Source organism: Cryptotermes secundus, unplaced genomic scaffold (assembly GCF_002891405.2).
Source record: "Cryptotermes secundus unplaced genomic scaffold, Csec_1.0 scaffold79, whole genome shotgun sequence".
NCBI lineage: Eukaryota > Metazoa > Arthropoda > Insecta > Blattodea > Kalotermitidae > Cryptotermes > Cryptotermes secundus.
In genome coordinates, this window is record NW_019741974.1 from 2,089,447 (window position 1) to 2,101,762 (window position 12,316).

Here is a 12,316-nt window from a genome sequence, read left to right on the forward strand (position 1 = left end):
TGTCTGATGCAAGGATTTCGGTCACTTTTTTCACATTTTCTTCAGTGCGACTTGTTCTCTGCTTTGATGCACGTGGAGCATCTTCAATGTCCTCCCTGCTGTCACGAAATACAGCATNCCAGTAACAATCGATTTTGTAAATTTTGTATCACTTTGGGCCGACCATAACATGTCTTTGCAGTGTTCCACTCTGGCATGTTTTTCATAGCCTGACAGCATGTGCGGTACAAACTGCGCACAGACCTCCCATTTACCCAAATCCTCAGTCAAAATTTGATGCACAGTACTTTTTGGTATTCCCAAAAGCTCCTCGATGAGTCTTGCAGAAACACATGTCTGATGCAAGGATTTCGGTCACTTTTTTCACATTTTCTTCAGTGCGACTTGTTCTCTGCTTTGATGCACGTGGAGCATCTTCAATGTCCTCCCTGCTGTCACGAAATACAGCATACCATCGAAAAATATTCGAGCGGCTCAAACAGTCAGTACCATACACACTTTTCATCATTTTGTACGCTTTTTCAGCTGTTTTGTCTAACTTCAAACGAAATTTGATGTTGGCTCTCTGTTCAACCGCCATTTTCCGACGAGCGTTACATTCAAGGTCAGAACACATGATGCAGCGATGCTTGCACTTTGAAATTATAGACAGCCACAGCAGCCACAACTCGCCAACAGATGTCATTGCAGGGCAAAATTTAAAGAAGTGAGTCCTAACGGATCCTGGACACACGTCTAGTCTTTTGTTAAAGAATTTGAATTTAATGTAAGTAAGATGTCTTGATTACTCAGGTCAGATTTTTTATATTAGCTTCCATAATCACTTTACATTTACAGCAGATCCTTGAACTTCTGCCCATCTTAAATGGACATACAGAGAAATACTTTAGTTTCTGATGTGGATCATAATTTTTCATTCTGTATGCATTATTTATGCAAAATTATAATCAGAAGGTGCTTTAATGAGCTCTTTCTTTCTTCCAGGCCGAAAACGGTTGGCGTATGAAGACAAGTTCAGGTCTGATCCATTCACTCCAGGCTTATTTCACTGTTTATTGTGTGGTAAAGGTGTGCGCAATAAGCACAACCATTTTCGCACCCATTTCCCTGGTGACCACAGGTGCTGGCAATGTGGTGTCGTATATTGCCGCCTAGATAAACTGAAGTCACATTTGCGCAGTGTTCACAATGTAGAATGTATCCAGCGCACTCAGTGGGTGCCCCTTAACCTTAACAGTGTTTCAGATTGGTAGCAGAAAGTGTTGAGTTTGTAATTGTTAAGACTGTATCATGTAAAACATAAATTCACTTGTATCCAAACTGAATCAGTCGTGTAACATTTATTGTAATATTCAATTTTGGAGTATAATAAAAACTTTCCAACTGATGACCATTCTTAAGTTTTTAAGGGAGATGATAATTTGATCAATTATGAAATTCATAGTTTACCTTAACTCCATTGGTGATTCATGATATCAGCAATAAATATGCCACACTTAAACATTTAACCTAAATTTCGGTGATAATACTTTCTCCATACCAAATGAAATATATCACAGCAACTTTATTGACTTCAATTAGATAGTGGAATTTTCTCCATTGCAGATGTAGTAATTATTTTTCCATGTTGGAGTTACCAGGGCCCCAGTTTGTATCCGTGAAGTAGAAGTTGACATTGAATCTGATAGACTGTAAGAAACGCCCTATTTTTCACACCCAAAAATGATAATTTGCATAAATTTTTTCTTCGCATTTCATGAATTAAGAGAATGTTCTGACTGAGCCTGGCTTTAGATTTAATTTAATCAAAATGGTGAGATATGAAGTAGTAGTACTAATCGATGCTGGAGTCCTGAGACACAGAACAAGGTTAATTTTCTCTTCATTCCACAACAAATAGACAAGATAACTGTGGAAATCTTATTTTGTCTCACTAGGGGAGTGAATAAAATATTTCTTGCTAAAGCTCTGTTTTTATATAGGGCTAATAAAGTTCAAGTTCTATAACAAAATGGGAGGCATTACACCAACACACTGTCCTTTTTCTTCTATTCTTTGAAGTATTACAAAAGTTTTCAATTGTTTGTTAATGACTTATGTGGTGCAATTAACTATTCTGAGTATCCGTGTTTTGCTGATGATATCAAAATCTGTCATGCCATTAACCCTCCTAAAGATTGTAATCCACTATAGTCAGATATTGATTCTGTACAAGGTTAGTGCTCTGCTATGTTGAATTCCAGTAAAGTAAAAAGTAAAAGTATCCCAGTAACAGGCCATGGAAGCCAGTAGATTTGTGAGATGTTGAGGTTCCCACCCCACATTTTCTAGACAGTCGGCTCATAGATGGCGGCAAGGTTGTCAGCCCTACCCACCGGCCGCCCTTTACCCCAAAGAATATTCCAAGAATATTCCTGGTACTCATTTCTGTTAGAGGCTGAGTTGACTCCAGGGCCATAGTGCGGCCGGAAGGATTAGGTCAATTGAAAGAAACCGATGACCTCGGGACTTGAACCTGCGACCTTCCGGCTTGTAGCATAGTGCCTCAACCAACTATGCTACTGTGTGCCATTCCATATTAGTAAAAATAAAGTTATATCCTTTTCCAGGAAAACTAACACATTCATCTATGAGTGTAAACTCTGTCAATCCTCTGTAACCTGTACTGACAATATTAAAGACCTAGGAGTATTTCTGGATTTTAAACGTATGTTCTGTAATAATATCAGCTGTGTATTTTCTCGTTTTATTAAGTTAGTGGATCTAGTTCGCAGCTTGACATTCTCTTTCTCATCCCTCAGATACATACGTGTGTGTATATATATATTATAGTTTCCCCCACTTAGATCTGAGCTTGTGTTTGCCTCTGTTATTTGGAATACCATTATGTATGTTGATGCCAACAGACTGGAATGCATCCAGCAGAAGTTTTCATCCCTCTTTTAATCATTTCATTCCTCCTGTCTTTTACAGGAATGCTTATGCTCTAGAGCAGTTAAAATTTGCACAACTTGCATAAGAGGAGGTATCACCTCGATGCACTTCACTATCCCTTATTCAAGTTGGCGTTATGTCTAAATTCTGCCCTTGTCTTTTGGAAAGTGCTGGTCTTCAAGTTGCTGCACGATATATCAGAGAATTATGTGTCTTCAGTGTCTGTTCCTCTAATAAAAATTGTCCTTCTGCTGGACGTACTTCAGCTGCTAATGTTGTTTGTAGGGATGTTGACAAGTTTGGAACCAAAACTGTTTCTCTTAATGATATTTTATAATTTGTACTTCTTAATTATTAATTTTACTCAAGATTAATGTGTGTGTATCAGTGATGTATGTGTGTTCTTCCTCACTGCATCATGGTTGATGGGCTTTGCTAACTGAATGGATATTGTCTGAGTCATACATTTTGTTTTGTTCAGTCTTTTGTTTGTTGGTGTTTTGTTTCCCTCTCTGTTCATGCTTGCTTTATAATTTGCCTTTGGGTTGTTGATTAAGTTTGTATATAAATAAAGAATTGTTGTTTTTTGTGAAGATACATATTCTCTGTTGAGTGTGCTGTATATTACCTCAGAACATTGAGCCATTTCAGCGTTTGAAGTTAGTGATTTTCAGACTTTTCATGCCTAAAGTAAAGGTTCAGTTATTGTTGTGCTTAAGTAAGCACCATACCATGTAGATGAATGGGGGAATGAAGGTATAAATTTATGTATACTTAACATCAGCGCTGGAGTTAAGTGATTAGCTTTCTGTGCCAGTTATTTTACCTCACAGGAAAGAGTCCCATGTATTAATTTGTAGCAAGGTTGAGAAGGCTGCATAGGCGACCTGGAGACTGTAGAGAAGCGAGTTAAAAAACATGTCTTGTCCCTTCCTGGAATCAAACCGTGATTCCTCAGTTGACCAATCCCTAACCTTGTCTCTATAGCTAATAAGCAATCTTGTTTCCCATTTACATGCATAATGTATAGCTGCAGTTGTTCAGTAGTTATGGCCATCAGCTCAAAATGAAGATTTTCACCACAGCCACCATGTTGCTATTTTATATTTATAAAAAAAGTTATGTCAACAAAAGTTGCATATTTTTTGTAGATTTGTTAGCACATATTATTTCAGGCCCTAGATGAACTGGCAATAATGACACGTAATCACATTGTTACTAATAATAGCAAGTAGGAAATGAAATAGTATGATATTGGGGTGGCTTTCAATGATGTAACATTGCACATAGTTTCATGGTAATGGGTCAGCTTATTCAAAAGCCCAAATGGGGTGGCAAGGGAACAGACACACATCAGACAACTTGGTGATCTGATGAGTTTTCTTTCATTCCTTAGAAAACAAAAGCAAGATAAATGCAACAAAAATTTTGAAAAAGAATCACGGTGTATTATATTATTTAATCCTTTTACTGTATATTACTTTCTCACCATATGCTCAAAGTAATTAATTTTAAGGCAGAAATGTGAAAAAGTAACAAAAATGCATTTTCATAGCTCAGTGAATGAAGTCAAATCATGTAGCAAAAGTTAATTATTTTTTGTTATGAACTAAAGTTGAATGTCACACTGTGTGGTTATGGATGCTTCTTGTTAAACTTCAGTCGAATATCACAGCAACGGGCTTAATTCGCAAATGAAGTTTATACACAATCAGAAACTTACAAGTCAATGTTCTTAATACTGTTCATTGTGCCCTTGTAGTCTGCATTTTATTATTATTTGTTGTATTGTAGCTCATAGTTTGGTGATAATGGAAGTGACCCTGTCTAAGCACATTGTAGTCATGAATAAAATATTGAAAGAAGTTATCTGGATTGTTCTTTTCATCCAGGACCATATGTCAGAAGTGATCTGTCCTGTATTATCTGCTTTACATACAAGATTTTAAAGTCAGAAATGAAAGTTACCACTTCCAATCAACATGTTAATCATGATGAGAAATCATGAATAGTGCCACATGTATTAGTGACTTGTAGATGTGGTTTGGATTGGTGAACCAATTTGTTGGATATTCACTAGACATAACTACAATTCATGTAACACTCTTAAGGTCACTGCAATTATAGCACACAAAATAAAGTCATCTATGTCTGCTTGCACTAGTCATTGCTAGGTAACGGATCGATAACACAGGAACCATAAAAGTCTCACCTAATTACACCCTCCCAATATCACTGTACTACAGAACACATGAAGTCTTCAAATCATGTGTTAAATCTTCACAGGCTGATTCTTCTTCAACTATGAACTTCCTATGGCTGTCTTCTACCGACAACTGAACTCGGGCCCAGTTTTCTCAACTGAACTGGCTCCCAGTGGACTCACATTATATTGCCGCTTCAAGGACCAATGCACAGAAAACACAGCTTCCTTTGTTGTTGCATGACATTTTTGTTGGGGTTACCACATGATTACTACTTAGCCAGTCCATTGGTGTGCTGGTTGCTGCCTACCAATAAAGAACACTTCTCCTGTTGTTGCATACACATATTTCGGTCATGGCCTAGAGATGGACATCCTTCTATTGTTACTTGCAAATCAGTCATGGGGTGTTAACCAAGCCGTTGATTGGCAATGCTTTTTTGGAAATCTGTCACAATACTGTGGCAGAATTTGTCCTTAAGGAGGCTTCAGAGGTAGTAAAAGTTTGATCAATTAAGTAGTGAGTGCTGTAACAACTATACTGATGATAGTGGTGATGTCAGGACATGGGTGTGCCATAGAGCCACACGAGTTTAGCCTATATTACAAGTTAATGTCGCCAACAAGCGGCGGTCACTTGGTTGGTATAGTTCTCTTGCGGGCCAAATCATAACGCTACAAACTCGCCAACAGATAGCATTACAGGGAAATATTTTAAAAAATGAGTCCTAACGGATCCTGGACACACTGTATATACATCAATACTGTCAACCTATGTTTACATTTACATTTATTTTCATTTCATCAATCCAATCCTTTCCCTGTAAGGCTGGATATAAAATATGTCACATATTAAAAATTCATGATAGCTATACATCACACATCTTAGGTCCAATAGCATAGATAAAGCAGGCCTCATGCAGACACCACAAGTTGTCAACTTATGCTATTTACACAGCCTTTAAGTGGATGAGCCACTTTTTAGACAATAAATATTCATCAACATAGTAGAATAAGTGTGTGCTTAACTCTCATTTTAGTGTCATTTTAAATTGTGCTTTTTCATTCATGAGACTTTTGAGATGAGATGGCAGATTATTGAAAATTTTGATCCCAGCATAATATGCACTTTTCTGAAAGGATGAGAGGATAGCGGTTGGTTTAAGGGGACAGTGCTTGTGTCTTGTGTTAACATTGTGTACATCTGTATCAAATGTTTGTCATTATTTGTAATGAAGTTTGATATTGAAAATGTATATTCATGTGAAGGAATTAAGGTCTCTAGTCTCTTAAATAGATCTTTACAAGCATTATGGGATTTGACAGCTAATTTTCTTTTGAAATGTAAATATATGATGTAACCCACTTGTTAGCGGCCTCCATAGTCTAGGGATAACGTTCCCACCTCATGACTCAAGGTACACGGGTTCAAACCCAGTGGAGGTCGTGGAATTTTTAAGGGCGGAAAAATTCAGGGAACAAGTCCTCCGGGAGGGACTTTAAGCCATGGGTCCCATGTCGTAGATTTACGGCACGTAAAAGAACCTCATGTCTCTAGGAGACCTCTGAGCTAAATTTGGCCAAAAGTTTCCTGCCCAAAGTAGTTTCCAATGCCTCCAGTAGATGGGGAAGTATTAGGTACCACTGCCAGAGGAGGGGGCACCTCTCTGACAGAAAGGGACTAACTATTAGATACCACTGCCAGTAGAAGGTTGGAACCTCGCTGGCAGAAAGGGGCTAATAGCGAGCACCAGGACCGGTAGGATATGGAGACAGTAGAAATTAAAAGGGGGACGCACAATGGACCAATAACTGGTCTAAGTGCATGGGGAAACCCACCCCCTCTATATACTCAATACTCAACCTACTTGTTTATGCAGGGTAATTAATGTATGTGTGTGCAAGCTGTTACAAGCAAAATATTCTTTCATTCCATCTTCTTGAGCACAGTGTGACATTGCTGTTGCTTTTCTTGCATCCTACTACAAAGCTCAAGTCAGCATGTGTGAAGAAATTGTGCATCCCATTAGCATAAATTGGTAAATACAGTAGAACTTGGTTATAACATCATCAAAGGGACCTAAAAATAGTGTCGTTATAAACGAATGTCGTTGTAACCGAAATGGGCACTTCCACAGTAGCCTTATGTTAGTCACGTAAAAATCTACCAAAAACCGAGTTAAAATGTTGCATTTTTTAGTGAAATACGTAGTTAAGTACAGACTAACGTAACATTAACGTGGAATTGCCCAAATGTGTAATATCAAAGACATATTACAGCGCTTTTCACTGACAATACACAAAATATTTCACGAATCACTTTAACTTTCTCTTCAATGCTTAAAACTTTCCTTTTCATTGCCATGTTTTCGCTACTGCACTTCTCTGGGTTTAGGCAGGAACACTATAGGGTAAGTAGACAATGTGAGGTCCTGTTAGACGAGATTCTAGGAAAGAAATGCAGTTAACAACATGCCGCATCCCCTTGCACTATTCACGCAGTCCCACCCCACACCCTTGTTTTCGCATAAAACCCACGCTCCTCTTGCAGCCCGCGGTCGTATTCTTCCAGGACAGTCACGTCAGCAAGTAGAGAAAGTGAGGGTGGGCAGACACATCGAACTTTCCCACGATATCAGAGAAATTCAGGAATGAAAATGACGTTACATACGAGGTTGATGCATTTGTGCATGTCGTACTAAGCAAGGTATAAAAACAGTTGCTTTATGAGGAATTAGTTCGTACCATTGAATATTTGATGCAATAGACAAGGTGTCGCAGAAACTGATGTTGCTATAACCAAGTTTTACTGTATTTTGATCTTCCTATTGACAGTTTTGCCTGGCCAGGACACCAGTTCCACAGGTCAGTCAGTAAGCAATCGAAGTAGTGAGAACTGCAGAGCCAATCATTCTTTGTGCGCTGTGCCTCGTTTAATTTCCTACCATAAAAAGATGTTGCATATTTTTTAGTTTTCTTTGGCTTGACACATTTTTTATCATTTATCTTCTTCGTTATGACTAGTGTTTTAACTGTTGAGTTAAGTACCCACTGTTATGCTGATAATTTTTACAGCCACAACTTAATCAGTTCATGGTTCACAGTGTTCAGTAAAATGCTGATAGTTACATAGCTGGCCCGAATGTTATGGAAATCAACAGTTAATTTCTTGTCCACAAAATCCTTCCATTTTAACCTGTCTTTAATCAGTTGAATCGACTCAGTCTTTTGATGTCGTTTCCTTAACTTCAGTTTTAATATTATTTTCTTGTCTATATGTGGTTGTTCCAGATGGCCTCTTCGTTTGAGGTTTTCCAGAAAAATCTGTATATTTTCTGACATTGTGGTGCTTATAGTGTGTGTGAGTATGTTGCTCATATCATATGTTATGACAAAATTTTTAACCTGTAGGCTTGTCTTAATATTGAGGCATGTAGACCTGTTGCTAGGCAATGACCGCAAATTAAGCAGTTGTCCAACAGCCATTGCTAAATAACAGCTCCACCAGCAAGCATGTTTCTGGGGGAACAATTGCACTGCAACAGAGGAACAGTGTTTTCAGTACGGTCCATGAGGAGATTAAGCAGGGCAAAGTCAGTGAGTTAGTCAGAAAACTACTGAAGTTCGGTTGTTGTGAGATGTTGCTGTGAAAAGCTGGTAGCTGAGGCCGGGAACAGTTCAGAAACCCAGAGGAAGAGGAACATCCACTGTTGAAAGCCGCTGCAAAGCAACGGCAGTGAAGACATGATTGTGAACAATAGAGTGTGTGAAATAGTGAACTGTAAAATGTAGTCACGCGCTGTATCAAAGAGTCCAATAAATCCAGTCAGCATTCCAAAACCCATCTGTAGTTACACACACACCCTATCATGTGACAATATCATTGAATCTACCTTTTGATCTATGTCTCTAGACCAGTTGGATAATGTCCTGATTGAACATGTTGTAGTATCACATATTCAGGTTTCATATTTGTTATTAATCTAATAATAAACTACTTTTTGTATTCTTGTAAAAGTGTGTTTCTTCTGAACAGGTAGTTTATTGATTAATCTGTTGATGAATTGATTAACAACAATTAACACATTAGAATTATTACTCATCGTCTTTGTATAAATATTACATTCTCAGTCATTAATTGACACATGAGTTGTGATAATGTTTCCTTCTTTCTGTTGTAAGGGGGAAGTGTTTCATTCCTGCATCATAGTTTGTATTGTCACTTCTAAAAGTAACTTTCTTGATAGCATTTTTTAATTTTTGGTAATGGAGAATAGTCACTCAGTGTCAAGTACAGTGAATATAATAGTTGAAACTAGTGGATTGTTATGGTTTGCCAAGAAATTTCTTGTTGATAGTGCTGAGTAGGGTGATACATTCGACAGATTTTGCTGAGATTTATATCATCCTCTTGCTACTTCCTGACATGGATGACTAGCCCTTATAAATCAAAAAGTTTCTGCTGAATTTTGTATTATGATGTCTTGCTGTCCCCAATGGTCATGAGATAACCTGTGCTCTATCTTGCGTCTAGTTATGTCTGCAGAAGACTAAATTTAAACTTTGAAATTAGCTGTTGATAATGGTCTGTATTATAACCTTCTGAACCTGTGCCCCTGTACTTGAAAATCAAAATGACACAAAGTTTTACATTTGACTTCTTTTTTTTTTTGCTGCTGCTAGGATTTCATTATAATCGCAGTACTGTTACAGTCGCTCTAGTTTTAAAATAATGTTTAAAGGGTTCTACTGGTGGTGTTTACACTTAGGATTGCTAGGTTTCTAGACAAATTCATCATCAGTTATTCCAAAGAGAACAGTTTTGGAAATGAGATCTGTTTTCTTCCTCAGGTGAAGAGGTGAGTAAGTGTCTGTCCACCTTTTTACCTGTGGATGGAAAAAGATCTTGCTTCTAGAAGGTGGCACAATAGACTCCCAGTTTACTGGCTGGTGGGGGGGGGGCAGAATGTGTCATGTGGTTTTATTTAGAAAATTGACTGTGTGGAACAACAGGAGGATACAGCTCTCCTAGACAAAATGAAACTTCAAAACTTACAGTGTTCTATTCAGGAAGGGCAATCAGGGGACCAAATAAACTTCTTGTCTGCTTTTACCGGTTCTCGCGGTCTCTTCGCTTTGCAGATTTCTTATATTTTTTCTTCTACCCTGAAGATGGAGGCGATGAGTTCCTCCGAAACGTCGGTTAACACCACATATACATGGTGCCAAATCCCAGAAGACTGCTTTCTTCATTCTTTACTTTCATTTTCTTAAAAGTCATATTTATATTTTTTGTTTCCCTATTAATCAAGGATTACAATTATAACATACTGTTATTTTATTAACACACACTTATAAATATGTGTTGTTTTATAAATCCAGATTCAGAGGTTAGTTACATATTCCTCTTACTGGCTATCCAAGGAAATTTATTTCCCATCCACCATGGATAATCAGGAATCTGTTACATTTGATACGAGATGATGGACAGATTCCAGAAACTCACAAATACTATGAATATAATTTTACATTCATTGAGTCATAGTATTTTTATTGTTAGACATAGTGCACAGATATCATTTTAAGCTGTGCTGCATTTTCACAGTGGAAGAAAATGTTTTCTCTTAATGGTGTGATATAACACTTTGTGTTTATCAATCTCTCAGAGAAAGAATAAGTTAATCTGAGCGAGAGTTACTGTTAATAGGGGGAGGACTTATATTTCTTCATAGCTCCTAGTTTGGAGAGGAAAGGTCTTCTGTTCTGCATTTCATGCAGTGATGCGAAGCTTATTACATTCAGTATGTCATGATCTCTTATCTCCAAATCACTTCTGCTTTAATTGCAAACTCTTGAACGGTAGTCATAAAGAGATATCTGTAGCAATTTAGGGCCAAGTTACAGGAGATCATAATTCTGTTAGCAGAAAATGAGACATTCTTCTAAAACTAGAACAAATTCATGTGATACACTGCTCTGCACTAGAGGTCAGTGTGTTTTATTTTATAATGTTTCCATGAATGGTATTTTTATTTTCCTGGTTTCTGCCCACATAGCAATGGTTGGGTGTACTGGGTTAGTAACAGTTATGGTGCAGGATTCCATTTACTCCCAATGATGTAGTTATGATGATCACAGCTGTTAGAGGGGACCTACAATATATGTAGATTGTGATGAATAGCTGGAGGCCTTTATCTTTCATAATGGTGATTGTTGAATCATGCAGAAAAATCTGCACTGAATCTGGTCAGTCTCATCCAAGACTTGGCAGTGGAGCCAGTGCACTTCGCCTAGCCCTAGGTCCATTAGTTCTGAATATTGGAAACATGCTGGAAGAGAGCCAAGGGGGGTGGGGGGTGGAAGAAAGAGGACTTGGTTTTCATGTTTGGGAAGATATTTACTGCAGTGAATCTGGTGTATGTATCATGATTGAGGAGCACAGATTAAGTAATTGGCCATCTGAAAGAAGAAACAAATTTGAACGTATTCCCAGACAATAATAAAGTGTACAGAATGAAGTTTCTTATGTCCGTGTATATTTCTGTGGTTTAGTGTCACAACCTTATGACCATCTGAGTGAGAGAACATATAAATTGAAAAGCATTTCAGATTTTTAAATTGTGGGCTGCAAAATCATTTGTGTGTATCTCTATGTTTACTACCACAATATCTTGCCACAGACAAATATTTAATTGTATTACTGGGTTCAGTTTTATTTAGCCATCCCTAAAATCCACACTGGCTGATTTGGTTTATTTATGAGAAAAGTACAGTTCTTGAAGCAGACTCACTGGTATGCTTTGATGCATGTAAGAAATGAAGTATTAATTGACCCACATGTCATTTGCAGATGTAGTTCATACTATGTTTAGTGGTACAGGCATGCTTTTTATGAAGCTAGTTAATCAGTACTTATTTCTTAGTATAATTGTTCACTGGCCTTTCTCATCTGCAAATATAGCACTGAATGGTAGAAATATTATGAATGATGAATTGGGAAGGACATGGGAGGAAGTGGTCATGGCCTGTTTTAAGCCACTATCACAGTATTTGCTTGGAGGAACTTAGCAAACTGTTAAAAATCACAGGGAAAGCTTTAGGGCTCCCAAATATATAGCACTAATGCTAACCTCTCAGCTGCACATACTAATTGATTAACTGTTCGTATCCCTTGTTAGT

General features: G+C 37.7%; 1 protein-coding gene across 8 annotated transcripts in view; it reads left to right on the forward strand.

Moving 5' to 3' along the window:
* Positions 1-12,316, forward strand: part of LOC111872821 (sex determination protein fruitless) — a 160,875-nt gene that overhangs the window by 117,279 nt on the left and 31,280 nt on the right. The window contains exon 5 of one of the 8 annotated variants that reach the window (XM_023867018.2): positions 985-1,361. The exons of the other annotated variants lie outside the window; for them this stretch is intronic. Within the exon in view, the coding sequence (XP_023722786.1) occupies positions 985-1,253 (269 nt within the window). The 3' untranslated portion in view covers positions 1,254-1,361. Of the gene's footprint in view, positions 1-984; positions 1,362-12,316 lie in introns of those variants that run through there. 8 annotated transcript variants of the gene reach the window in all.